The 23,721-nt window shown below is 48.4% G+C and overlaps 1 protein-coding gene and 1 pseudogene across 3 annotated transcripts in view; both read left to right on the forward strand.

Moving 5' to 3' along the window:
- Positions 1-23,721, forward strand: part of Cnbd2 (cyclic nucleotide binding domain containing 2) — a 65,690-nt gene that overhangs the window by 21,799 nt on the left and 20,170 nt on the right. For all 3 annotated transcript variants that reach the window (XM_087651097.1, NM_001304368.1, XM_087651096.1), the window contains 6 exons: positions 3,422-3,475; positions 4,815-4,978; positions 7,774-7,930; positions 8,343-8,494; positions 10,618-10,756; positions 22,517-22,631. In XM_087651097.1, coding sequence (XP_087507223.1) covers positions 3,422-3,475; positions 4,815-4,978; positions 7,774-7,930; positions 8,343-8,494; positions 10,618-10,756; positions 22,517-22,631 — 781 coding nt within the window. The remainder of the gene's footprint in view (positions 1-3,421; positions 3,476-4,814; positions 4,979-7,773; positions 7,931-8,342; positions 8,495-10,617; positions 10,757-22,516; positions 22,632-23,721) is intronic.
- On the forward strand, positions 10,953-20,361 carry LOC147995772 (large ribosomal subunit protein eL19-like; annotated as a pseudogene).

Raw genomic sequence — 23,721 nt, forward strand, 5'->3', positions numbered from 1 at the left:
GACCAAACCCAGGGCCTTGCGCTTGGTAGGCAAGCGTACTCGCCATTTTCTATCTTCACTAAAGAAAGGGGACATTTCCAGGGCCCTGTTTGCTGTGAGGACCCTATTTTCAAGGTAAAGAAGGTCTCAGCCTAAAATACCTCATCTCAACAGTAAATCACAAGCCCCTTTTGTCTTAGAGATGGCGATTGGTTGTCCACTGTCTCGCGTTTGTATCGCTGTGATAAGATACAATGATCGGGGCTGGGGATTTAGCTCAGTGGTAGAGCGCTTACCTAGGAAGCGCAAGGCCCTGGGTTCGGTCCCCAGCTCCGAAAAAAAGAACCAAAAAAAAAAAAAAAAGATACAATGATCAAGGCAACTGACCGAGGATTTATCTGCGGCTTAAGTTAGACCGTATAACCATCATGGCAGAGAGCGTTGCATCAGACAGGCAGGCCTAGTGCTGGAGCAGGAGCCCAGAGCTCATCTCTGATCCTCAAGCAGGAAGCTGAGATAGAGCCCTGGAAATCTCAGGAGTCTTTCTGAAACTTCAAAGCCTGCCCCCAGGGACACATCCCCTCCAACAAGGCCACACCTCCTAACCCTTCCCAAACAGTCCACCAACTGGGGACCAAGTATTCAAATATGTGAGTCTCCTGGGAGCATTCTCATCCCAACTGCTGTGCTCCCCATTCTGCTAGTCTGTTCCCAGCTCAGTATGCAGACCAGCCATAACCATTTTCCTCTTGGGCCATGAGTGATTAGACCCAACCCTCTGCCTTCTGCAGCTAACATCTTGTTCCAAGAACTTTCCCAGAACGAGTTCTACAGGACAGAGGCTGAAGAGAGGGAAAGAGGGAGATAGGAAGGTGGACTTCCACTCCCCTTCTTTTCGAGACAGTTATCTAGTTAGTAAATTAAGCTTTAGCAGGAGGTAGGACCAATGTAATGGCTGGAGAGGCAGGACTCTCCTATCCTAGAGACATCCCAAAGCATTCATGCTCTGATAGCACTGCTCAAAGCCCACAGGTCTTCAACTGGCCCAATGGGATGTGGGAGAGATAGGCCAGAACTGTAGTCTATGATGCTTGGCTTTGTTTTCAGGAAGGATGCCCTGTCTCACAGGGGCTTATACATAGGCAATGGGGAACACATGATCCAGAGGGAGGGATGACATCAGGGGAGTGTGAAGTCAAACCTCACCACAGTGCCCAGTCAGAGTGGCCTCCAGTAAAGAAGAAACTTTGCAATGGCAATAGGGGGTCATGTGGCTGTCAACTGGAGAGCGGAGCTGGAACTTGGGGGCCAGGTGGAGGCTAGTTTTTCATGGACTATGAGAATCTGTATTTCCGAGCACCTCTCTCTCCCATTGTGAGCTTCCCTGAGGAGCACCACTTGAATCGAGAAATGAGAAGGTGATGAGGTGAAGGCATTGTTGTGTAAATTTTTCCCGGGAGGATCCCAACCAATGTCCACCCACTCCAGATAGGACACCAACAACGGAGCAAAGTACTGATTCCATTCAAGGAAGGGTAGCTTGGAGAACCATTGAGTTTATTGTGCTTACTTACAGAGGCACAAGTGAGGGGCCATATGGGAGCATAGGTATATACCCCTCAACAGCTGCCCCATTGGAAAGCCCCACCCCAGCATGGATGGCAACTCCCTCATAGCCAGGTAGATGGAGCCCCCTCCACAGTCTCTCTGCTCTGGTACCCTGGAGACCATGTGCAGGTGGAAGAGAAGGCTTTCAGTTGGCAGTGAGGTACAGGTGGGGAGCTGAGAGCTGTGAGGGTCTAAAGATCCTCTCTGTGCTTGCCCCCCCTTTCTCTGAGGGACCCCCACAGGCCCAATCTTGAGGGTCTCTGGTGAGTAGTCACAGCTGTTTTCAGGAGGTGGAAAAGACAGCACGTCACAGCGGGCGAGGCATCAGGTATCTGGCCAGAGACCAGCACCCTGGCCACGCACTGGCTTGGCCACTTTCTATGTGGCTGGCTGCTGGGATGTGGGGGTGAGGAGGGCTTCTCTGGCAAGGTGCTGACAGGGTGGCCTGCAGAGGAGTGAACCAGGCAGTGGTCAGGAACATCTTGCAGCTCTGACTGACTAGCAATCAGGCCCTTCTTTATGAGAGCTTTCATGGGATAAAGACAGACCAATGATTATCTGTTTTAGTGTTTGAGTTTTCATTGCCTCTCCAGGGTTACAGTTGAGTCACAATTAGAAAATACAAGGAGAACAGATTTTATTTTTATTATCAGATTTACATTTTTATGTAAAGAGTATCTCCTCCAAAGCAGACACATTGATTATATGACAGCCTGGCTTCTAGGCTGGCAGAATTTGAGTTTTAAAGTACTCCAGACAAACAGAAACTATCTGGACGGGTCTTTTTATGAATAGCAAGTATTAATACCCGATTTCTTTTGCTGTTCGTCATCTGTGCTATAAAGTAGAAGTTTATTTTAGTGACCCTATTTTGTTTCCCGAGTTCTTTTCTGCCAGGGATGTACCCTGTATGATGCCCTGTCTTTAAACTACATATGCAGGGAACTCTGAGTATTATAAAAGGGGACCTGGAATCTGTAACCTAGTCTCAGTTGTTTCTGTTTACCCTGCACCAATTATACTGTTTTTGTTTCGGGGCAGACAAGATTATTTCTGGAGTAATGGTCTCATTTAGGAGTTCCCAGCTTACTAGTGTTGTCTCTGCCTAATGATCTCCAGGGCATAAAGACTTGATACAACCTGATGTCTCATGTCCTCTCATTAGGGCCAGATAAAGTTAGAAGCAGAAGTTTAAGTAAGTTTAAGACTTTTCCTAGAAAGACTCGGACACAATTTTCTTGGGAAAAGACATAAAGTGAATCATAATGCAGAGACCAAAAGCCAAACGTGAGCGACAGAAGGACAGCGGTTGCAGCGTCTGGCCCAGCTCTCCTGGAACTGTGTCAAACAGCTGTGTTGGCTTTGTGACTCTTGCTGCTTCCAGTGGACATGACTGGGCCAGCCGACCATTGTACGTGACTTGATAAAACCCATTTTGTTCTATTGACAGAGTAGAGCGACAGAACGAAGACGTGCCATGTTTGACTTGCTATAGAAACTTAACAAAGCTTGCCTCACCTGCCCCCTCCTTTCCCCACTTCCGTGCTATCTGGTTTGTCCACTTCTTTCTCCTCTTCCTTTTCTCCCTTATTCTTTTTTCCCTGCTGCAGTTTCCTTCTCACTACCATGCCCCTCGGCCTTCACAGTTTGTGGTTGATGCTGGCGTAGGGCACAGTCTGGGGGGTTTTGAGCCTAGGCGATAACGAAACATCCGGTTGGAGGTCTGCCGAGGCTTCCCATTCACCAGTGTGGCCTGGGTAGATAGAAGGGCTTCCGATGTAGAACTCCAGGGGCACTTTCGCTGACTCTCCTTTCTCTGTGTCCTTTCTTTCAGAAAAAGAAGCAAGGCCGCATCTCGTTTGACACCCAGGACTTTGCCGCAGAGGAGGTGTGTGGAACGCCATCTTTCCCTGTGCTGTGGGTCAGGGTGGGTCTGCTCTTCAGTTGGCTTCAGCACCGGACGTAGCTGGTTTTAGTTCAGGTTCTGCGAGCAACCAGTGGCACTCTGAAGCGGCCACTCAGTTCTAATCACAGTGCTCCTGTCCCCTGGCCCTGGCATATCAACTGTTACCACTGTTTCACTGAGAAGAGCCGATGTGGGAGTTTCTAGGCTTGGACTTAACAGGAAAACAACAGAAAACAGAAGCGAAGATACAGATGGCCAGCCAGAGGAGAAGAAAGCCGGGTTGTGGGAAACGCCATGGCTGTGGGTGCATTGTGGTTTGGCCCTGAACTCTCTGAGGGATGCCGGCACATTGCTTCCCATGTTGGATGTTCTTTTAAGCTGCAGCCCCGCTCTGACAAGAGAAGGGCTTTCCATCTGTATGGGTCTTTTGGCCTCTGTGATATGTGCGGTCGTTCAAGTCAAGCACTGTCACTACCTTCCTCTCTTCTAATCACCAAATCCTGGATATTAAATTCTTATTAATATCCAATTTTAAAGTTAAAGGGACCTATCTATTTATAGGAATCAGTCACATTCTCACTCTCTCAGACCTGACGCAACCCTGGTCTGACCCATTTGTGCTCTGAGGAAAGAGGGAGAATAGAACTTTGTCATTGGTACTAACAACACTGTGTCCATTCCATTGCTCCACCCTACCCCTTGGAGGTGTGGGTCCTCTTAAGTGGCTCTCCAGGATACAACCCGATCTCTCATGTCCCCTCATTAGTGCAGCGTAGTGAGGGAAGTCTGAATTCCGAGTTTCTTCAGTTTTTCAGAGCAGCTGATGCCTAATGCTAGACATGGAAGGGCTGATTCACCCAGGAAAAACCAGGGACCTGTCTAAGTGCCAGAGAATTCTAGACCTGAGGGATGTTTTGTGCACAGGAGTTGAGAAAAGCAAGAGGGCTTCAGAAGGAATATTCAGAGTGGCTGGCACAGCCTGTAGACAGTGGCAGTCCAGTGAGTTGGGCCGGACTGGACAAGGGCAGCTCTCCCCTGGTTGCCATGTGCCTGTGCTGGGGACCATCAAGTCCTGGAGCAAGACAGCCCCATACCCTGCTTTGGCAGGTGCCAGGGCTACTTTCTGAGTTCCTTCATCCATATGGGAATGTTTCTTGGGCTGGATGAAGATGTTGTGAGATGGGTTTGTAAGATTCGCACTCTGATGGTTGGCGTACAGCCCTTAGTCTGTGTCAGCCACTTCTGTGCATAGAACAGGAGAGCATACAAGCAACAATAATGGAGAGTTGCCTGCTAGAATCCTCTGGCCATGTCTTCCCAGGGTCACTTCCCTCCGAGGGCCATTTCTATCACACAGAAGAAGCCATCCTGGAGGACAGACGAGGAAATCCAAGACCTCTGCAATATCCTTCAGGTTCTAGATTGCTACCGCAACTACACAGAGTATCTGCAGCTGCTCCTGGCCAAGGTCATGCGCTTCGAAAGGTCAGTGAGGGGGACAGCCCCTGGCTCCCAGACTCGGGTGAGACGAGGCAGGAGGATCCTAGAGGGGAAAGACACGGCAGGTCTCCTGAGAACTCCCTGGTCAGGGTAGCAACACAGCTTAGTCACTTACTGAGCGTCCTCGGATTATAGTCCTGGAATCTGAAATGACCACACAGGGAACTGGGCTAGATCGGATCAGAGCCCAGTTCACATATTTTTCAGGTGTTTCTCTGTGTAGCCATAGTTGTCATGGAATTCACTCTGTAGACCAGGCTCTCAACTCAGAAATCCGATTGCCTCTGCCTCCCGAATGCTGGGATTAAAGACGTGCGCAAATAAACCTAGCTTGTATGTATGTATGTATGTATGTATGTATGTATGTATGTATGTATGTATGTATGTATATATTATGTGTGGATGTCAGAGACAATGTACAGGAGTCATTTTCCTTCCGCCACATGTGTTTCTGATATTGAACTTGGCGACAGGTGCCTTTACCCACTGAACCATCTTGCAACTCCCAAATATTGATTCTGCTGGGGTTTTATCTTATGTATTTAAAACGTTAGTCTTTACCAGTCTGTTAAAGAGCTCATAGCAGGCTTGGGGATTTAGCTCAGTGGTAGAGCGCTTGCCTAGCAAGCACAAGGCCCTGAGTTCGGTCCCCAGCTCCAGGGGAAAAAAAGAAAAAAGAAAAAAAAAAAAGCTCATAGTATATGATATCATGTAACTATCTTTTACTGAAGAAGCCATGGAGGCTTTATGGAACTGTGGCTTGAGGAGCCATCTCAGTGACTTCCTGGGAGGCCATCTCAGTGACTTCCTGGGGGGGCATCTCAGTGACTTCCTGGGAGGCCATCTCAGTGACTTCCTGGGGGGGCCATCTCAGTGACTTCCTGGGGGCACCGTAGGAGATTGAGGTTAGGGTACCTGTTTTGAAAACCCAGGGTATAAAATCACTGTAGGTTTGTGCTTTGGTGATCTTACAGGCCACACGTACTACTATCTGTAGATCTAGACACCTTCTGACTGACACATGATCCCTTATGACAAGGCTGGCTATTCCCTGGGCAAGATGGCTTGGTCATGAGCCTTCTGGAGCAGTCAGTATTAGATGGCTTAGGGTGTAAAGTGCTTGCTCTAGGTGTGACCAACTGAGCTCAATCCCTTGGACCCACAAAGTGAAGGAGAGGCAGCTCCTGAGAGTTAGCCTCTGGCCTCCACACAAATCCACACTAATGCAATATGGACGTGTAGACCAGGACATCCCAGCAGGGAGGACTATTTCCTTCACTCGCTTCCAGGGGAGAAGAGCAGTTTACTCTTTTCTGTAAAGATTCCACATTAAAAGAACAAGAATGAGAGAGGCAAAGAGACAGAATAAAGAGAGAAAGAAAGGGAAGCTGGCAGCATGGCGTCTACAGGGTCTCAGACCATGAGGGAGGGAATCATGGAGCAAGCGGTTAATGCTACTTCTGTCCCAGTGTGACTCTGAGCTGGCCACTTAACCTTTTGGGCCTTGGAATTTTCATTAGTGAAATAATGCCAAATGCTGACTGTGTTCCAGATAGAGAGATTAGGGGGCAGATTGGGCAAAGAGATGATCCTTAAAGCCCCCTGCTAATTTTTAGTTACCCCTGGGACCAGGAATTAGCATTTTAGACAGAGGTCTTCAGCTAGAAAGAAAACCCAGCCCCAGGGAAGGCCTTGATGCTCATCTGAAAAGGCAGTCACAGCTAGAGCTTGTGGGCCAGTGTGACAGGACCATGTCTGTTCCGGGTCTGTCTTCTAGTACTGGGACTCGCAATGTCTCTGGAGCAGCCACAGCCCCTTTTCACATTTTGTGGTTGTTGTTGTTTTGAGACAAGGTCTTACTAAGTTGTCCTGGATAACCTCAAACTCACCCTGTAGCCCAGGCAAGCCCCAAACTGGGGATCTTCTTGCCTTAGCCTCTCAGCTGAGATGCCAGACCCATGCCCCCAGGGCCAGTCTCCCTCCCTGTAGTGCTAAACCAGTCGCCCTATCTCCTAAAGGCCACCTTCAGCCTGACTCTGGAGGGAAAGAGTATCTCACGGATCAACCTTGACATTTTTTTTTCTTCCTTCCTTTAATTCCATCCATTATATTAGCTGCGTCTGGATTCATTAAAGAATCCTATTAGCACTAGGTTTGGGTACGTGTGTCCTGTGTGGCATACAGTGCTACTAGAGGGATGATGCTTCCCCCATCTTTAATTTGGGAGGGGCATGTGCAGTATCTCCATGGAGGTCAGGGGACAACCCTGAGGGAATCAGTTCTCTTCTTCCACCACATGGGTTCTTATAACAAACCTGGGTATTCAGTCTTGGCACCTAGTGCCTCCACTGGCCCCCTTCTCTATCTCCTCCTAGGCATGTCGCCTGTAGTTCAGACAAGAGAAACCGAGCTTCAACCAGATGACCTGCTCACAGTCTCACAGCCACGTGCAGGACCAGTATTTGGTCCCGGTGTGACTCTAAAGTCAGTGCCTGTCACTGCTCAGTTTCTCTGTCTCCATGGCCTTGGGCACCTCCGGTCACGTGCTATCAGTCAAACACTCGCAGATGCTAAGCTTAACCAACAGTGAGCCAAACTGAAGCAGCTGCTGCTTCCAGAAAACCTCGGCATAACTGAGGCAGGAGACTGGCTAGGTGTGAGCGAAGGGCCCTCCCTGCCTGACAGAAGTCCCTTCTACTCTAAGGCTCACATCCCCAAGCACACAACGCTGAGTCTGGAACACTTCCTAAATAAAGCCCTCCCTCTACAACCTTTCCCAGGTTTGGTCGCCGGCGTGTAATCGTCAAGAAGGGGCAGAGGGGCAATAGCTTTTATTTCATCTACCTGGGCACGGTGGCCGTGACCGAGGACGAAGATGGGAGCAGTGCTTTTCTGGACCCTCACCCAACACTGCTGCACAAGGGTGGCTTCTTCGGGGTAAGCCACAGGGAAGGGCTCTACTTCCTGGGCTCAGGGTTGGAGTATGAGAGGACTCCTGCACCAGCCGCTTACCCAGGCCCCCAGTCTTGTCCTCTGTGCAAGTCACTGGCCCACATGGGCTCCAAGGCCTTCCTCACCTGTCAGATGTTGACCAGTTAGACTGCTGATTTCTCCACCTGTATCTTGTATCACCTTTTGCCCCTCATAGCTGCAGGGATGCCCTACCCTCCACAGAGGCCTCTCCACTCCCTCCCCTCTGGCCTGTTCAGACCTCTTGTCTCTCTCCCACAGATAAAGAGTAGGAGGGTGAATGGGAGTCTGGAGGTGGCCTGAGGCAGGGACGATGGAGGCAGGACTGAGTGAAGTGTCACATTTGCCCTTGTCCTTGTTACTCCCCCTCACCCCCCAGGAAATGGGCCTTCTGAGCACGGCAGTAAGAAGGGCCACGGTGGTCTGCATGGAGGAGACAGAGTTCCTGGTGGTCGACAGAGAGGATTTCCTTGCAAACAAGCTAGGTGACGAGGTTCAGAAGGAAACTCAGTATCGATACGACTTTTTTAGGTAACCCCACCTCATTCAGTCTTTCCCCTTTCCCTGGATTTGGCTTTGCCTGCGATTGGAAACACACTGGTGGTTGCTGTTGGCCTTGGGTGCTTGGAAATCCCCATCCAGCTTTCCTATGTAGCCAGACTCCAAGTACTGCCCTCCTATCTCGGCTCAAATCTCTCTCGCTTGGAGGAATAGCAGCTGAGAGTAACTGACATAGGCCGAGCTGCTGGGCCAGGCAGGGGCTGAGTCCTCTGCACTCTGTGTTCTTCCTGCCTCATATTCAATCCTGTGAGGCTGCTCCTTTTCCTCAGTGTGTAGATGAGGGAGCTGGGGCTCAGGATGGTGCCATGTCTAATTAAAAAAAAACAAAACAGTGTCTGGGTGATGCTAGCACATGCCTTTCATCCCAGCCCTTACGAGGCAGAGGCAGGCAGAGCTCTGTGAGTTCACGGATACCCTCATCTATAGCGTGAGCTCCAGGAAAGCCAAGGCTACACAGCAAAACCTGTCTTGAAAAACCAAACCGAACCAAAACAAGGTCTCAGCGTTCTATTTCATTTAATGTACCCCATCTGTTATCACCTCAGAATAGAGGTACCCCATTTACTATTCTGTTGTACTCTGTATCCCTTGAAAGGTCTACCCATGCTGTGGCCCTCCATGGTGTAACTGTTTCGTAGTCTGCATGGCATATCTGACAGCAGCGTGCCGACAGGGATCAGTTTGGCCTCTCCACCACTGTTACCTTCCCGTTGTCATGACACCAAGCGCGCACAATGCTCAGCTAATAAATATTGAGTGGATGAAGCTGTAGTGGACGGAGGCGTCCAGCCCCTGCGTCTGGCCTGGGAGGTAGCATCACTGAGGGAAGGAATCTGAGAGGAGTGGAAGCGGTAGGGAAAGGGGTCTCACACCGAACCTCAGCTCCTAGGCTTGTGGAGAGGGAAGTTCACGGACTGACTACATTTAGTAGAGCTTATTTGAGGAGAGCAGGGCAAAGCCAAGTAAAAACAGTGTGAGACTCATCTAGCTCCCAGCACCAAAGCAAATGCTGAGAATTGCAGCCAGAGACACAGATGCATTGAGAGGACATGAGGGGGACCTGGTTGCCACAGCCTCGTTAGCAGTGTGCTATGACCATAGCTGGTTTGCAGTTTAACAGCTGACTGTACAGAACCTTCACCAGCCTTAGCTTGATGCTGCAACCGTATCGGTTGTTCCTGAGCCCAGGACATGGGCCCAGCCCATACCCACAGCCTCAGGTCTAAGGCAACTCTGGGTAAGGCTTTAACTCTTAGGTTTTAGTCTCTTGCTTCTTGGAATTGGATGGTGAGAGCTCTCTTCTAGGTTGTAATGATGGATGAAGTCATAGAGGCAGGGCCCAGCACACAGTAGGTGCTCTTCCTCCTCCTCCTCCTTTCTAGACAGCCCTCTGAGGTAAGGGCATGGACCCTGTTCCTATGTTACACTGAGAAATGAACTCAGCGGGCTTGACACCTGCATAAATGTGAGTTAACCAGCTCAGTCAACCCGGGTCAGTTGAGTTTTGAGCCCATAACATGTTAGAACTGAGGGAAATTTGTCATTGTTAGCAGCCTGGTGGGGCCACCCACCAGAGAGAGGCAGTTTCTGATTCAGGGTTTGTGAGGTCAGGGGAAGAGATGGCCTCTTTGGAGTGAGCCTTTAAACAGCTCCAAAAGACTCCAGACATCTTGCTTCTCCTCAGGTTCCAGAGCTAAATGTTTGAAGCTCACGGGCCAGAGGCAGATAGCTCCAAGACCAGTAGGACAGGACTCCTTGGCTGGGAATTGAGTGAGTAGCCAGCATGCTGATGTAAGAAGCTGCACCTGAGCTGATGTTTCTTGGCATGGGATGCGCGAGCCCGAGTTGTAGGGTATCAGAGACAGAAATTGGAAGAAGATTTCTGGATATCGGATCAGAGTGAGATGGCACAGATACTGGGTAGCTCCAGAGTTTGAGCTGCAAAAGGAAGGGGGACCCTCAGTAGAAGAGGAAGACTGGGTGAGGTGACTGCATGTGTCCTGGTGAAATCTTCCACCCCAGGCATTTTCACAAGAGTCCAAGAACAAGGCCCCTTTCTGGAACATTCTAATATTGGCTTTCCTCTCCCCCAGGAAGCTGGATATGTTCCAGTCTTGGTCTGATGAGAAGCTCTGGCAGCTCGTGGCCTTGGGGAGGATAGAGAAGTTCCCACATGGAGAGCTGGTGTCTAAAGACATTGGGAATTCAGCATTTATCACATTTATCTGCAAGGTGAGGTCTGATCTGGGAGCAAAGCTGGGAAGAGCAGGCCTAACTTGAAACCCTCTCCAGGCAGACATGTTTGAACCTGTTCTCCAGTATATGCAACACTCAGACTTTTCCGACCTTCCTTGCTCTGACTTCATGTCTATGGGGCAAAGCTCAGGGAGCTGTGCCTCTGGGGGCCGCTGTGCCTCAGGGGGTCGGGATGTACAGTGCACCCCTGTTGTTGGAGGTGGGAATGGGAGTCCACCTCAAATGTTGGGAAATGAGTGTAGGGCCTAACTCTATGGGCTATGTCTTTCTCTGCATACATCCCTATATTCAGAGTCATAACTTAGACACGGGAAGAGACTAAGTAATCATAAAACAACTGTTAAATACGGAAGTACCATATCCTCACCCTTTTTATAATGATGTAAGATGAAATTTATAGAAAATGTGTTTATATCACAAAAATCACAATTTTTGTGTTTTGGGGCCACTGTTAAGTAAAACAGTCACTTGACATATGAACGGTGGTATATTAACCATCAAGAGCTGCTAATTCAGAGATCTAACAAGCCTCCTAGGCAGGCGGTGCCTACGGCATGAATACAACACACTGGTCATGTCTCGTGTCCCAGGCACAACAGAAAAGGCTGGCAAGAAATAGACTCGTGTGCGGTACTCAGAAAGGTGTACAGCTTCACACTTATAATCTGGGTGTCTGAAGCTTCCCGTGTAACATTCTCAGTCCGGTAGACTATGGATAGCTGTAACCACGGCTAAGTTCATTTATGCTTCACATCTCGTGTCTCATTTTAGCCTCACAGTAACCTCCCAAAGGTTGGTACAGCCCTCGTTCTCATTTAACAGAAGAGTAAACTGAGGCACAAGAATATAGCTGTCTACGGTCATGGAGTGGAGTGGAGGGGGCAAGGCTCAACCGAGCTCTGTCTGACTCCAAAGCCCTTCTGGAGAACTGGGACTGGAATTGACCCACAAGTCACCAAAGATATTTGGTGCATTTTTGCCAAGCCTATGCTGGTCCAGGGTAGGATGCAAAGATGGGGAGGCTCATTTTCTCTGTCTCTTCCACTGGACCTGCAGCACAGTCAAAGCTGACAAGTGCCAAGAGATATTTATAAGTGATTTCCAAGGATTGGAGAGGGGAGCTGCAAGGCTGGAGGCTTTAAAGGAACCTCCTGAAGGAGCTGAGGGGAAGATGAGACCTGTAGATCCAAGGTGTACACACGATCGACATGCCCTGGAGTTGGCTTGTGTGGGCCGTCTCCAGTTGAGTGTTGCATTTTCAGGCATTTTTTTTTTTGGTTCTTTTTTTTTCAGAGCTGGGGACCGAACCCAGGGCCTTGCGCTTCCTAGGCAAGCGCTCTACCACTGAGCTAAATCCCTAACCATTTTCAGGCATTTTTATGAGCTAGTAATGTTGGTATTCTGTCTAAGCGCTACCCACACAGCTACCTGGGAACAGCCAGGTATGCTCCGCCCCACAGTTGCCTGGCAACAGCCAGCTGTGCCTGACACTATAAAAGGGGCTGCTTGCCCCCTCTTGCCCTCTCTTCTCTCTTACTCTTTCCTCTTCTTTCTCTCACCCCTTCCCCTTGTCTTGTTCTCCCATTAAATCTCTCCACGTGGGACCGTGTTGGTTTGGTGTGCTCTATCTGGACGGGCACAGGCCGATATTTAACAACAAAGAGATTTTAATAACAATAGGTAACATGATATATTTTTAACTGAACTTTATAAATAATAACCGCATTTATAGACATTTTAGAACACCCACATAGGAGACATGAGATAACAGCAGGAGCTCTTTGGGACTCATGTAGCTCCCACAAGCAACTCCAGAGGCTTCAGACAGAAGCAGAGCCCGAAAACCGGTCCGATTCATTTTGTGGAACCACACACACGCAGCACACTGACTTCCTGTCCAGGCCTTGAGTTTACTGGGGGAAGATATTGACAGAGAGCATCAGGACGCTGCAGTCCCACAACGTGAAAGCAACAGATTTGTCCTCAAGCAGGCAGTGTCACCGCAGGATCGGGGACGGAGCACGCAGTGACTCGTCTGTGGGAGGAGTGCTCCCTGTAGCCTGTCTTGGGACTTTGGAGAAGGAAAAGACATTAAAGTTCATCTCAATGGGGACTAGAAAATCATGAGGGAGAGGGTGAGAAAGAAGGCCTTTTATGATGACCAGTGACCTGAATAGAATGAAACTCCCAAGAGCTCACTGTAAATTGGAAGGAAGTATGAAGGGGCCGCTCCTCTCCCACACCCCTCCACCTCTGAGTTGCAGCCATGAGGTGACACCAGACAGATTTGGGAAAGGGACTCCAGACAACATTTCCATTCCATTCTGACTACACAGACATCAAATGGAAATGAGCAGAGGCCCCTCCCTCCGATGGAATGATTAAGGGTGGGACAAGACACTTAATAAATATTCATTAAATGAGTGCTATTTCAAGTGCCCGCTGTGTGCCAAGCAGTCATTGGTTCTGAAGACCTGGTGGGAAAAGGAGACCCAAGCTTGACAGGGCAGAGTGTGTAAGAGGAGACAAATGAACCAGATCTTCAGACATCAATAAGAGGGGGTCAAAACAGGCAGGTGGGACAAACCAGGAATCCCTGAGCTTAGAAACTTCTGCCTAAATCTAAAATGATTGGTGCCTTCGGTAACCCGGGACCGTGCTATTCTAAGAAGGAAAAATTAAATACAAAAAGTATCTCGGGCCAGCAAGATGGCTGAGTGAGTAAAGGAGCTTGCCACCAAGCCCGCCGACCGGAATTCAATCCTTGGGATTCATTCACATGGTGGAAGTGGAGTTGTCTGTCCTCTGTCCTCCCCGTCTGGGCTGTGACAGGTGCCCTCTGTTACCGGAGTCGCCAAAGAACTTATGCCACTGACAAGCATGTGGGAAAGCCACGAGAAGCCTCAAGGGAGGCTGAGAGCCATCCAGTAACAGACGGCCTCCGAGATGCAAAGGGAAACAGTGCGTTCAGCTGCATTCGCCAGATCCTGGTGGTCTGGGAGGGTGGACTGGCGAGGAAGGAGGTCACACAACTCCAAAAGCAGCTGACAACTGGTAGGATGTGTGGAATTTCTGGCAAGTGTGCATATTTTCTCCCGTACAAGTAATCTTGACACCCCCTATTTTTGCCATGCTGAGGTTTGAACCCAGGCCTCTGCACAGAGCAGGCACGGGATCTATCACTGACATACACCCCCATCCCTTCTTAAAAGCTAGTTTTTATTAATTAGAGATTTTTGTACATCCACCATTTTTTTTTATTTCGGAGACAGGGTCTCCATATGTAGCCCAAGGTGGCCTTGAACTCTTCATGTTCCTGTCTCTAGTATTGAGGAGTCCTGTGCCTCACGCCAGGCCTAATGCATTCCTTACGTGGGTTACACTTGTGTACGTGAACGCGCTAAGTGCATGCTTCCCCATTGTTAAGCTCATCAGCACCACTAGGGGGAGCATTGTTGTTCAGGGGCCGTCCCCTCTCCCACACGGAGCAAGGCTGGCTATCATAGAGCAAAGGGGATTTACTTCAGGCCTGTTAGGTAGCAGATCTGTGGGGGAATGGAGGGCTGGGAAACCGGAACTGCAAATGCCTGACGCGCAGTCGAAAGAGGAAGCCATTCACACAGCCAGTGTCCAGAACAATCCAGTGGCTCACTGCCCTTCCCAGGCTCTGCCTCAGTAAGCACGTCCATCAGTGGGACCCAAAGAGCCCCAGGACCTTTGCTGCAAGGAGCTGGAATTGAAGTGACTGGCTTCCAGTCTCTACACATTCAAAAGGAACTACATTAAACTTCTTGTTCTCTGCCTCAGGCTCTGGGAGGCTGGGGTTACAGGACCACCCACTGGCACCACCATGGTCCAATAAAATGGCTTTCATTCTGTTCTCTCCTCAATTATTCATCTGTAAAATGGGACTACTGACTTCAAAAAGTCTTGCAATAAAAGTTTAGTATTCAAAATCTTTTTTTTTTTTTTTAAAGAAGATGTGTTAGGGAGATGATTCGGCTGTTCTTGCAAAGGCTACCAGCCACCTGTAACTCCAGGGGATCTGATACATTCTTCTAGCCTCAGATAGCATTCATACACACACACACACACACACACACACACACACACACACAACCTCTGTGCAAGTGCATGAACCCAGCTCCAGTCCCAGGGGATCTGATACATTCTTCTAGCCTCAGATAGCAACTCTATTCACACACACACACACACACTCTCTCTCTCTCTCTCTCTCTCTCTCTCTCTCTCTCTCTCTCTCACCTCTTTGCAAGTGCATGTGTGTGCAATCAAAAGAAATAAGATAAAACCCTAAAAGATAACTTGTTAAGCACAAGAAACCTTGGTTAATGTTCATCCGCCACTCCAGGGCTCCTAAACGTTGTCCCACCCACCCAGCTGCCATAATTGGGATTCTGTCAGGTACAGTGGCAGCTTTAATCCCACCACTGGGAGGTAGAGGCAGAAAGACCAGGGGTTCAATGTCACCCTTATGTTATCTAGGGAGTTGGAGGTCATGATTGGCTATGAGACATGACCTCGAAAAACAAAACAGAGAAAACCCCAAACCTCAAAGTCTTCTCCAGGTGCAGTGACATATGGCTATACTCTTGCAATCCAAGCACCTGAGAAAATTGAGGCCAGCCTGGACTATATGGAGCTTTCCAGGACAGCCTCCTTGAGTTGGACAGTCTATGGGTATTGGCAAGTAATTGGTAACCTGTATCAACATAGTGCCATACATAATAATTGTACTGTGCTAAAACCACCCTGCTCCGCCTGCATCTGCCCCACCTCCCAGCCAGGTCATATGTCTGGTGTTGTCATTGGCATCATAGGTCTGGTTTGTCATTGGCATCATAGGTCTGGTTTTGTCGTTGGCATAGCTTTGTCTTTTCCAGAACGCCATAGGTTGGGCTCATAGAGTAAGATTGGCTTCTACTTAGAAGTTTGCATTTTAGAATTGTATTTTTTTTTTTTTGGGTTCTTTTTTTCGGAGCTGGGGACCGAACCCAGGGCCTTGCGCTTCCTAGGCAAGCACTCTACCACTGAGCTAAATCCCCAACCCCTAGAATTGTTTAACACTTGATTTCTTTTTAGTGTTGAGTAATCTTTCATTGTCAAGATATATCGGGGCTGGGGATTTAGCTCAGTGGTAGAGCGCTTACCTAGGAAGCGCAAGGCCCTGGGTTCGGTCCCCAGCTCCGAAAAAAAAGAACCAAAAAAAAAAAAAAGATATATCACAATTTATATATATATACATATATATATATGCAAATTCTCAGGCCTGCCATCCAAGAACTATTAAATCCAAAAGTCCAGGAGGGAGGGCTTGTAAGTAGTTAACAAAACTCCAAGAATTCTGAAGCACACCAGAGTACTTTTTTTAAATTTATTTATTTTACACTTTACACCCTACTCACTGCCCCCCTTCTGGTCGTCCACCCCTAATCCTTTCTTCCCCCCAACCCTTTACTCCCCCTTCTCCTCTGAGCAGGTGGGGTCCCCTGGATATCCCTGCCACCCTGGCACTTCAAGTCTCTGTGAGGCTAGGCTCTTCCTCTCCCTCTGAGGCCAGACAAGGCATCCTAGCTAGATGAACATATCCCACATACAGGCAACTGTAGTCCACCCGTGACCACCAGTCCACATAGGTACCTCGAATGGGAGTCTGGGAATTAAAGGACAAGGAAAGGAGAAGAATGGAGCCAAGACAAAGCAGCAGGCTTATAAAGGCAAAAACCATAAGCCCAACCCCCTAGTGTGACTGATGACGTCAGTCATCCCATGCTTGCATATATATATATCTGTAAATTGTGATATATCTTGACAATGAAATATTACTCAACACTAAAAAGAAATCAAGTGTTATTGTGGTGTAGGTTTCCATTCCTCTGCACAGGTATCTCTTATCAGGCCAAGAGCAGAACTCCCAACTCGGCAGGGAAGTCCCACCAGGTTCTGTGATGGCAGACATAGCTGAATCAGCAACTCCTGCTGTGTAGGTCGGGGCAGAACCTCCACAGGCAACAGCTTCTGGGACGGCCTCCGTTCCAGTTGTTTGGAACCCACATAAAGACCAAGCTGCACATCTGCAACATGTGTGCAGGAAAGTTTAAGCCCCTGTGTGTTCTTTGGTTGATGGTTCAGACTCTGAGAGTCCCAGGGGTCCAGGTTAGTTGACTTCCTGTGGCGTACTTTCCCCTCCGGGGCCCACAATCCTTCCTGTTCTTCCATAAGAGCGAGCCCCCAAGCTCCATCCACTGTTGGGCTGTGGGTGTCTGCATCTGCCTGAGTCAGCTGCTGGGTGGAGCCTCTCAGAGGACAGCACGCTCCTGTCTGCAAGCATAGCAGTAGCATTAATAGTGTTAGGGATCGGTGCTTGCCCATGGGATGGGTCTCAAGTTGGGTTGGTTGTTGTTTGGCCACTCCCTCAGTCTCTGCTTCATCCCTTGAGGATTTTTAAAATATTTTATTTATTTAATCTTTTTTTTTTTTTTCGGAGCTGGGGACCGAACCCAGGGTCTTGCGCTTCCTAGGTAAGCGCTCTACCACTGAGCTAAATCCCCAGCCCCTATTTATTATATATGAGTCCACTGTCACTGTCTTCAGACACACCAGAAGAGGGCATCAGATCCCATTACAGATGGTTGTGAGCCACCATGTGGTTGCTGGGAATTGAACTCAGGACCTCGGGAAGAGCAGTCGGTGCTCTTAACCGCTGAGCCATCTCTCCAGCCCCCTTGAGGATTTTTTAAAAGGGAAATTCCTGTCTTTCCCTAAAGATTGGTTCACTGCAAAACCTGCATGGGACTTAAGTGCCACAGGTGACTCCAGGAGAGTTGGGGCTCCTGAGGAAGGAGTGTCAAGGCCACAGTGTGGCTACAGGTAGAGCACCCTGGGCCAGCAGTGGAACTAGGTTTGTTCCTTACAGTGCTTTACTAAAATCTAGACTTTAACGTCGAGGTTTATATGACAGTCCTTATCTGTGGCTTCTTCAAGAATTCAGAGCAGGCCACAAGCATGCCAGATCCCATGTGCCCTCTAGCTGGAACCCTGCTCTTCGGAAGGGCTGCTCTCTCTGTTGTCTCACTTGTGTTTGCCGTGTAGCTGGCTCTTTGCCTGTTCAGACTTCCTCAGCATCCTGACTCCTGTGTTCCTGCCACTAGAGGCTGAAGCCAGCAGCCAGCGGCTCATTTCTCCTGAGGGAGGTTGGGGAATAGCATTCCTACTGGGATCTCAAACTCAGTTATTGGCCCATAATGGATCCATTCTGAGTCACTTGGGGACACATGCTTGGTGGACCTTTCTCTGCAAGCACCAGATGCAATAAAGGGCTGTAAGAGAATTTCCCAAGAGGAATCCTTTCTCGTGGATCTGCATTTCTTGGGTGAGACGAATTTGTTGACTGAATGTTGAATAGAGCCCCAAGGACAGGGTCCAGCATACAGCAAAGGCTTATGGGGTGTCTGCTCCTTTGCCAATAGAAGCTGTCTTCTAGCTCTGCTCTTCTGTGTCTCTTAGAGTTCCTATTAAGAAGGGTAAGATAGCTGAAGCTTAGGAGATGGTTCAGTGGTTAAGAGCACTGGCTTTTCTTCCAGAGGACCCCGGTTCAGTTCCCAGTACCCACATGGCAGCTCACAACTGTCTGTATCTCTAGTTCCAAGAGATCTGATACCTTCACAATAATATATATTTATATAAAATATAAGCACATTTTTGAAAAGGATAAGATTTCTATAAAGATAGGACATTAAAGGAGCATATCAGGGCTGGGGAGATGGCTCAGTGGTTAAGAGCACTAATTGCTCTTCCAGAGGTCCTGAGTTCAAATCCCAGCACCCACATGGTGGCTCACAACCATCTGTAAGGGGATCCGATGCCCTCTTCTGGTGTGCCTGAGGATATAGAGTACTCATATAAAAGTAAATAAATAAATCTTTAAAAAAGAAACATAGTACTTTTTTCTTTCTGCTGCTGGGATTCAAGCCCAGGACCTTGAGTGTGCTAGGATTGCTTTGTTCTTGTTTCTTCTAAAAGCAGGGTCTCTCTGTGTAGCCCATTCCTGCCTCAAACTTGAAATCCTCCTGCCTCACCCCTTTGTTGTGCTGAGACTAAAGCCCATGCTACCACACTCGGCCTGGAGACTTGATCCAAACTCTCACGATCAGAAGAGCAGGAATTAAGAGTGGCTTTTTAAAGTCTCCACTCAGGCCATCACGAGCCTCCTTTCTAAGGAAATTGACCAAAGCAAATAAGGAGGCTATGCCCGAAGAGTACGAAGAGTACCATCCCACTGCCTGCCCGGGGGAGCACTGCAGCCCTTGGGGACTGACTCAGTGGGCTCCATAGAATTAAAAGATGCCTGGCAGTGGTGGCCCACACCTTTAATCCCAGCACTCAGGAGACAGAGGCAGGCCAACCTCTGAGGTCAAGGCAATCCTGGTCTACAGAGTGAGTTCCAGGACAGCAAGGGCTATGTAGTGAGACCCTGTCTGAAAAAAAAAAAAAAATAAGGTGCGGGTTACAGTTGCTTGCTGTGCAGGGCGTAGAAACCCACTGCAAGTGGTATACACGGCCATTTTGTCACATCATCTAGATTTAAGCAAAGTCTGTGAGTGAACTGGGTTAAAATGGGAGACAAGGAAAGACCATAACTTTCCTAGTGCTTTTAGGTTTTCCCTTCATAGATCGTTACCCAGAACTGGGTCACTGGATAAGGGGACTTTGGAAAGATGGATGGTTTTCTTCTGTTGTAAACAAGACCTGTTATAGTGAATGCTGACGAATTAGAAATGGCCAAATCTGAATCTCTTAGAAAATGCTTTCTGGTCTTTCGATGCTGCATTCGCAGCCGTGAGTATGTTCAGGCCACAGATGAGGCTTGGCTCTAGTGTCCTCCACTGTGGTAAAAAGGAGGTCTGGTTGGACCCCAATGAGACCAACGGAAACGCCCATGCCAACTCCCGTCAGCGGGTCAGGAAGCTGACCAAAGATGGGCTGATTATCTGGAAGCCCATGACTGTCCATTCCGGGGCTCACTGCCAGAAAAGCACCTTGGCCCTAGGGAAGGGCAGGCATATGGGCATAGGGAAGAGGAAGGGTACTGCCAACGCTCGGATGCCCGAGAAGGTGACCTAGATGAGAAGGATGAGGATCCTGCACTGGCTTCTCAGGAGACATTGGGAATCTAAGAAGATTGACTGCCATATTATCACAGCCTGTACCTGAGGGTCAAAGGGAATGTATTCAAAAACAAGTGGATTCACACAGAGCACATCCACAAACTGAAGGCAGACCAGGCCCGCAGAAGCTACTGGCTGACCAGGCTGAGACTCGCAGATCTAAGACCAAGGAAGCACAAAAGCGCCGGGAGGAGCGCCTCCAAGCCAAGAAAGAAGAGATCATCAAGACTCTGTCCAAGGAGGAAGAGACCTCATGTCTGTACATAGTGACCTGGCTGTGGCCTCACATGGACCAGTCATTAAAATAAAACAAGGCTTTGTCCTTGAAAAGAAAAGAAAAAAAAGAGTGCTTTCTGGGGCCTGGAGAGAGGGCTCTGGTTAAGCACTGCAGAGGACCTGGGTTCTGTCCCTAGCAGCCACTTCAGGAAGCTCAGAACTGCCCACGACTCCTCCCAAGGGAACCAACAACATCGTCTGGCTCCCCTAGGGTACCTGCATGTGTGTGGTGCATATACGGACAAGCAGACACATAGAATTAAATAAATGTAAAAACGCTATTGAAGTGTAACAGTGTAACATATGCAGTGGAATTTCCAATCTGAATCATTTCTCTTGAGGAATTCTACGCCTGTCAATCATCACCAAATCAACTGAACATTTCCAGTCTCCAGAAGACAGCCTTGTGCCTTTTCTCAAAATTTCCCCAAAAACACTCCTACTATCACCACAGGCTACTTTTGAAATTTATTTTTATGTGTATGGGTGATTTGCCTGCATGTATGTCTATGCAATATGTGTGCAGTGCCTGTGTAGAGGTCAAGAAGAGGGTGTTGGATCCCCTAGAACTGTAATTCTAGATGGTTGTGAGCTGCCGTGTAGGAGTGGCAATTGAACCCATGTCCCCTAGAAAAGCAGTTGGTGTTCTTAACCTCTGAGCTACCTTTCCAGTCCTATCACAGAGTACTTTTACCAGCCTCTGAACCTCGTATAAATGGAATAATATTAGTACATACATCTGGTAATTTTTTTAACTCAACTGTATGTTGAGATGACAGAGATAGGGAGAAGCCTTGGGCTCCCTGGTCAAGGAATGTAATGAATCTGAGAGCTCCAAGTTTAGTGAGAGACCCTGGCTCAAAAAAAAAAAAAAAAGAAGTCATGAATTCAATTCCCAGCAACCACATGGTGGCTTCACAGCTATCTGTAATGGGATCCAATGCCATCTTCTGGTGTGGTCTGAGAGAGCGACAGTGTACTCACATACATAAAATAAATGAATAGATCTTTAAAAAGTAAGGTAGAGAATGAGGAAGATACATGATGACATCCTCTGGTCTATAGATGCAGACACATGCACACACACACACACACACACACACACACACACACACATACACGGCATACAGGGCGGAGCACACACACAAACATGTACACACATAGGAAGAAAAGCAATAACATAGGATAATATTTGGCCTGAAGTGTAACTGGGGTTTCTTTTTGTTTGTCTTTTCAGACAAATTTTTTCTATGTAGCCCTGGCTGCCTTGAAATTGGTATAAACTAGGCTGGCCTTGAACTCATAGAGCTCTTCCTGCCTCTGCCTCCAAAGTGCTGGAATTAAGGGTGTGCTAACATACTCCTCTCTTCCTCCTCCTCCCCCTCCCTATCCCCTCATTCCCATCCCCCTCCCCTACTCCCTTCCCCCTTCACTTTCTCCTCCCCCTCCTCCGCCCTCCATCCCTCTCCTCTCCCTTTCTTCTTCTTCTGTCTTTCTGTTAATACACATTTTCACCTGCTGCAGTGACCCAAAGGTGAGCATCATTCATTGTATTCGCTTTCTTTGGAAACCTAGGTGATTTTTTTCTTTTGCTTTTTTTTTTTTTTTTTTTTTTGGTTCTTTTTTTCGGAGCTGGGGACCGAACCCAGGGCCTTGCGCTTCCTAGGTAAGCGCTCTACCACTGAGCTAAATCCCCAGCCCCTTCTTTTGCTTTTTTAAATAAAGGTGTTTGTTTTGTTTTGTCTTATGTATGAGGTCGTTTTGTCTGCATGTATGTAAGTGCATCATGTGTATGCCTGGTGTCTGCAGAGGCCAGAAGAGGGCGCCAGATCCCTTGGAACTGGAGTTGCAGCCGGTTGTGAGCTGTGTGGTTGCTGGTGGCCGAACCCGTCTGGAAGAGTGGCCAGTACTCTTGACCTCCGAGCCACCCCTCCAGCCCCATGTCCAAGATTAGAAATTAACTACAATATTAATTATACAAGTCAGGGAGCATCAGTAGCAACAGGATGTGCAACCTGCAGTTCACAGGGCCACCAAGTGTCTCATTCTATCCTTGGTGGTGACTTTGGTCAGTGTCAGTCAGTACTGTATTTTAGTTTTTATGCTTCTACAGCGTTTGAATTTTTGGGTGTGGCGATAATGTTTTTATCAAGGAGAACACCTCGAATGCCATGTACTAAGCAAATAATACAAAATGGGGTCAGGTGAGGGCGAAGCCTGGCCCGCCTCGAGTGTCCAGCTCTAACCCTTTGCTTGTGTCCCTTGATGTGTCCAGGGCAACTGTGAAATCCTGCGAATGGTAGACCTGGGGACCTGCCGTACCTATTACAGGTGGGTCTGGCAGCAACTGGAGCTGTTGGACCACAAGCCTCTGAGAGTTCATAACAATGGTAGGTCACGTGGCCACATCTGGCAGTTGACAGCACAGCTGGTATGGCAAAGGTGTGCCCCCTAGGTCCCTTCCTGGCTCCAGTCCCCAGTGCACAAACGTGTGGACCTCTGCTCTGACCATGCTCTTCTAAGAACCGAAGAGTCCTGCCTGCCTGCCGGCAGTCTGCCCTTCCCTCTCACCCCGTTCTTCTACGGAAGCGCTCCTCCTGCCTCACGCACCCCAGCCCACCTTTCCCCAGCTCTCCTCTGCCTCTCACATCTCCTCTGCCTCTCACCAGAGCATCTTTATTCAGAGAATTCTCCCAGACTTCCCATGCTGAAGCAGCATTTTCTTCACCATACCCCATTTGCGTCTGCTGGATTTGTCTTCCGTTGTGTCTGTCCCACGGAAATCATACACTGAATCTGAATAGGTTGTTAAATAGCTGTCTCCCTAGACTTTAAGCTCCACGTTCCCAGGCATCTTGCGTATATTCAGAGGGACTCACAAAGTTAATGGACACTCGTGCTTTTGCTCCTGTGGATGGTTTTAGGTATGTCCTAAGATACGATTGTTTCTGCGTGTTCTCTGGCACCCGTGTAAGTTCACACAGATGCCATGAGTGGCTGCTGTCATTCATTGAATTCTGCATACACCCAGTAGTTAGGCTGTTTATACTTAAGTGTGATTCAGATGAAGGATATATTAGTCAGGGTTCTCTAGAGTAACAAATTATAGAATGAATCTCCCTATATATTTAGAAAGGGGATTTATTAGAATGGCATACAGGCTGTGGTCTAGCTAGTCCAGCAATGCCTGTCTATGAACATTAAGTCCAAGAATTCAGCAGCTGTTAAGTCCACATGGCTGGAGGTCTCAGCTGGAATCCCAGAGAAGTAGGCTCGAATGCCAGAGAAGGAATGGTCTTGCTAGTGAGGAGAGAGGAAGCAGGCAGAGAGCAAAAGCTTCCTTCTTCCATGTGCTTAAAAGACCTCCAGCAGAAGGTGCGGCCCAGGTTAGAGGTGGAAACCCACCTCTAAAGATCTGAATTAAGGCATGTATTCCTACTTCAAAGATCCGGATTAGAAGTGGGTCTTCCTAATTCAAAT

Source organism: Rattus norvegicus, chromosome 3, assembly GCF_021556685.1.
Source record: "Rattus norvegicus strain SHRSP/BbbUtx chromosome 3, alternate assembly SHRSP_T2T, whole genome shotgun sequence".
Classification (NCBI taxonomy): domain Eukaryota; kingdom Metazoa; phylum Chordata; class Mammalia; order Rodentia; family Muridae; genus Rattus; species Rattus norvegicus.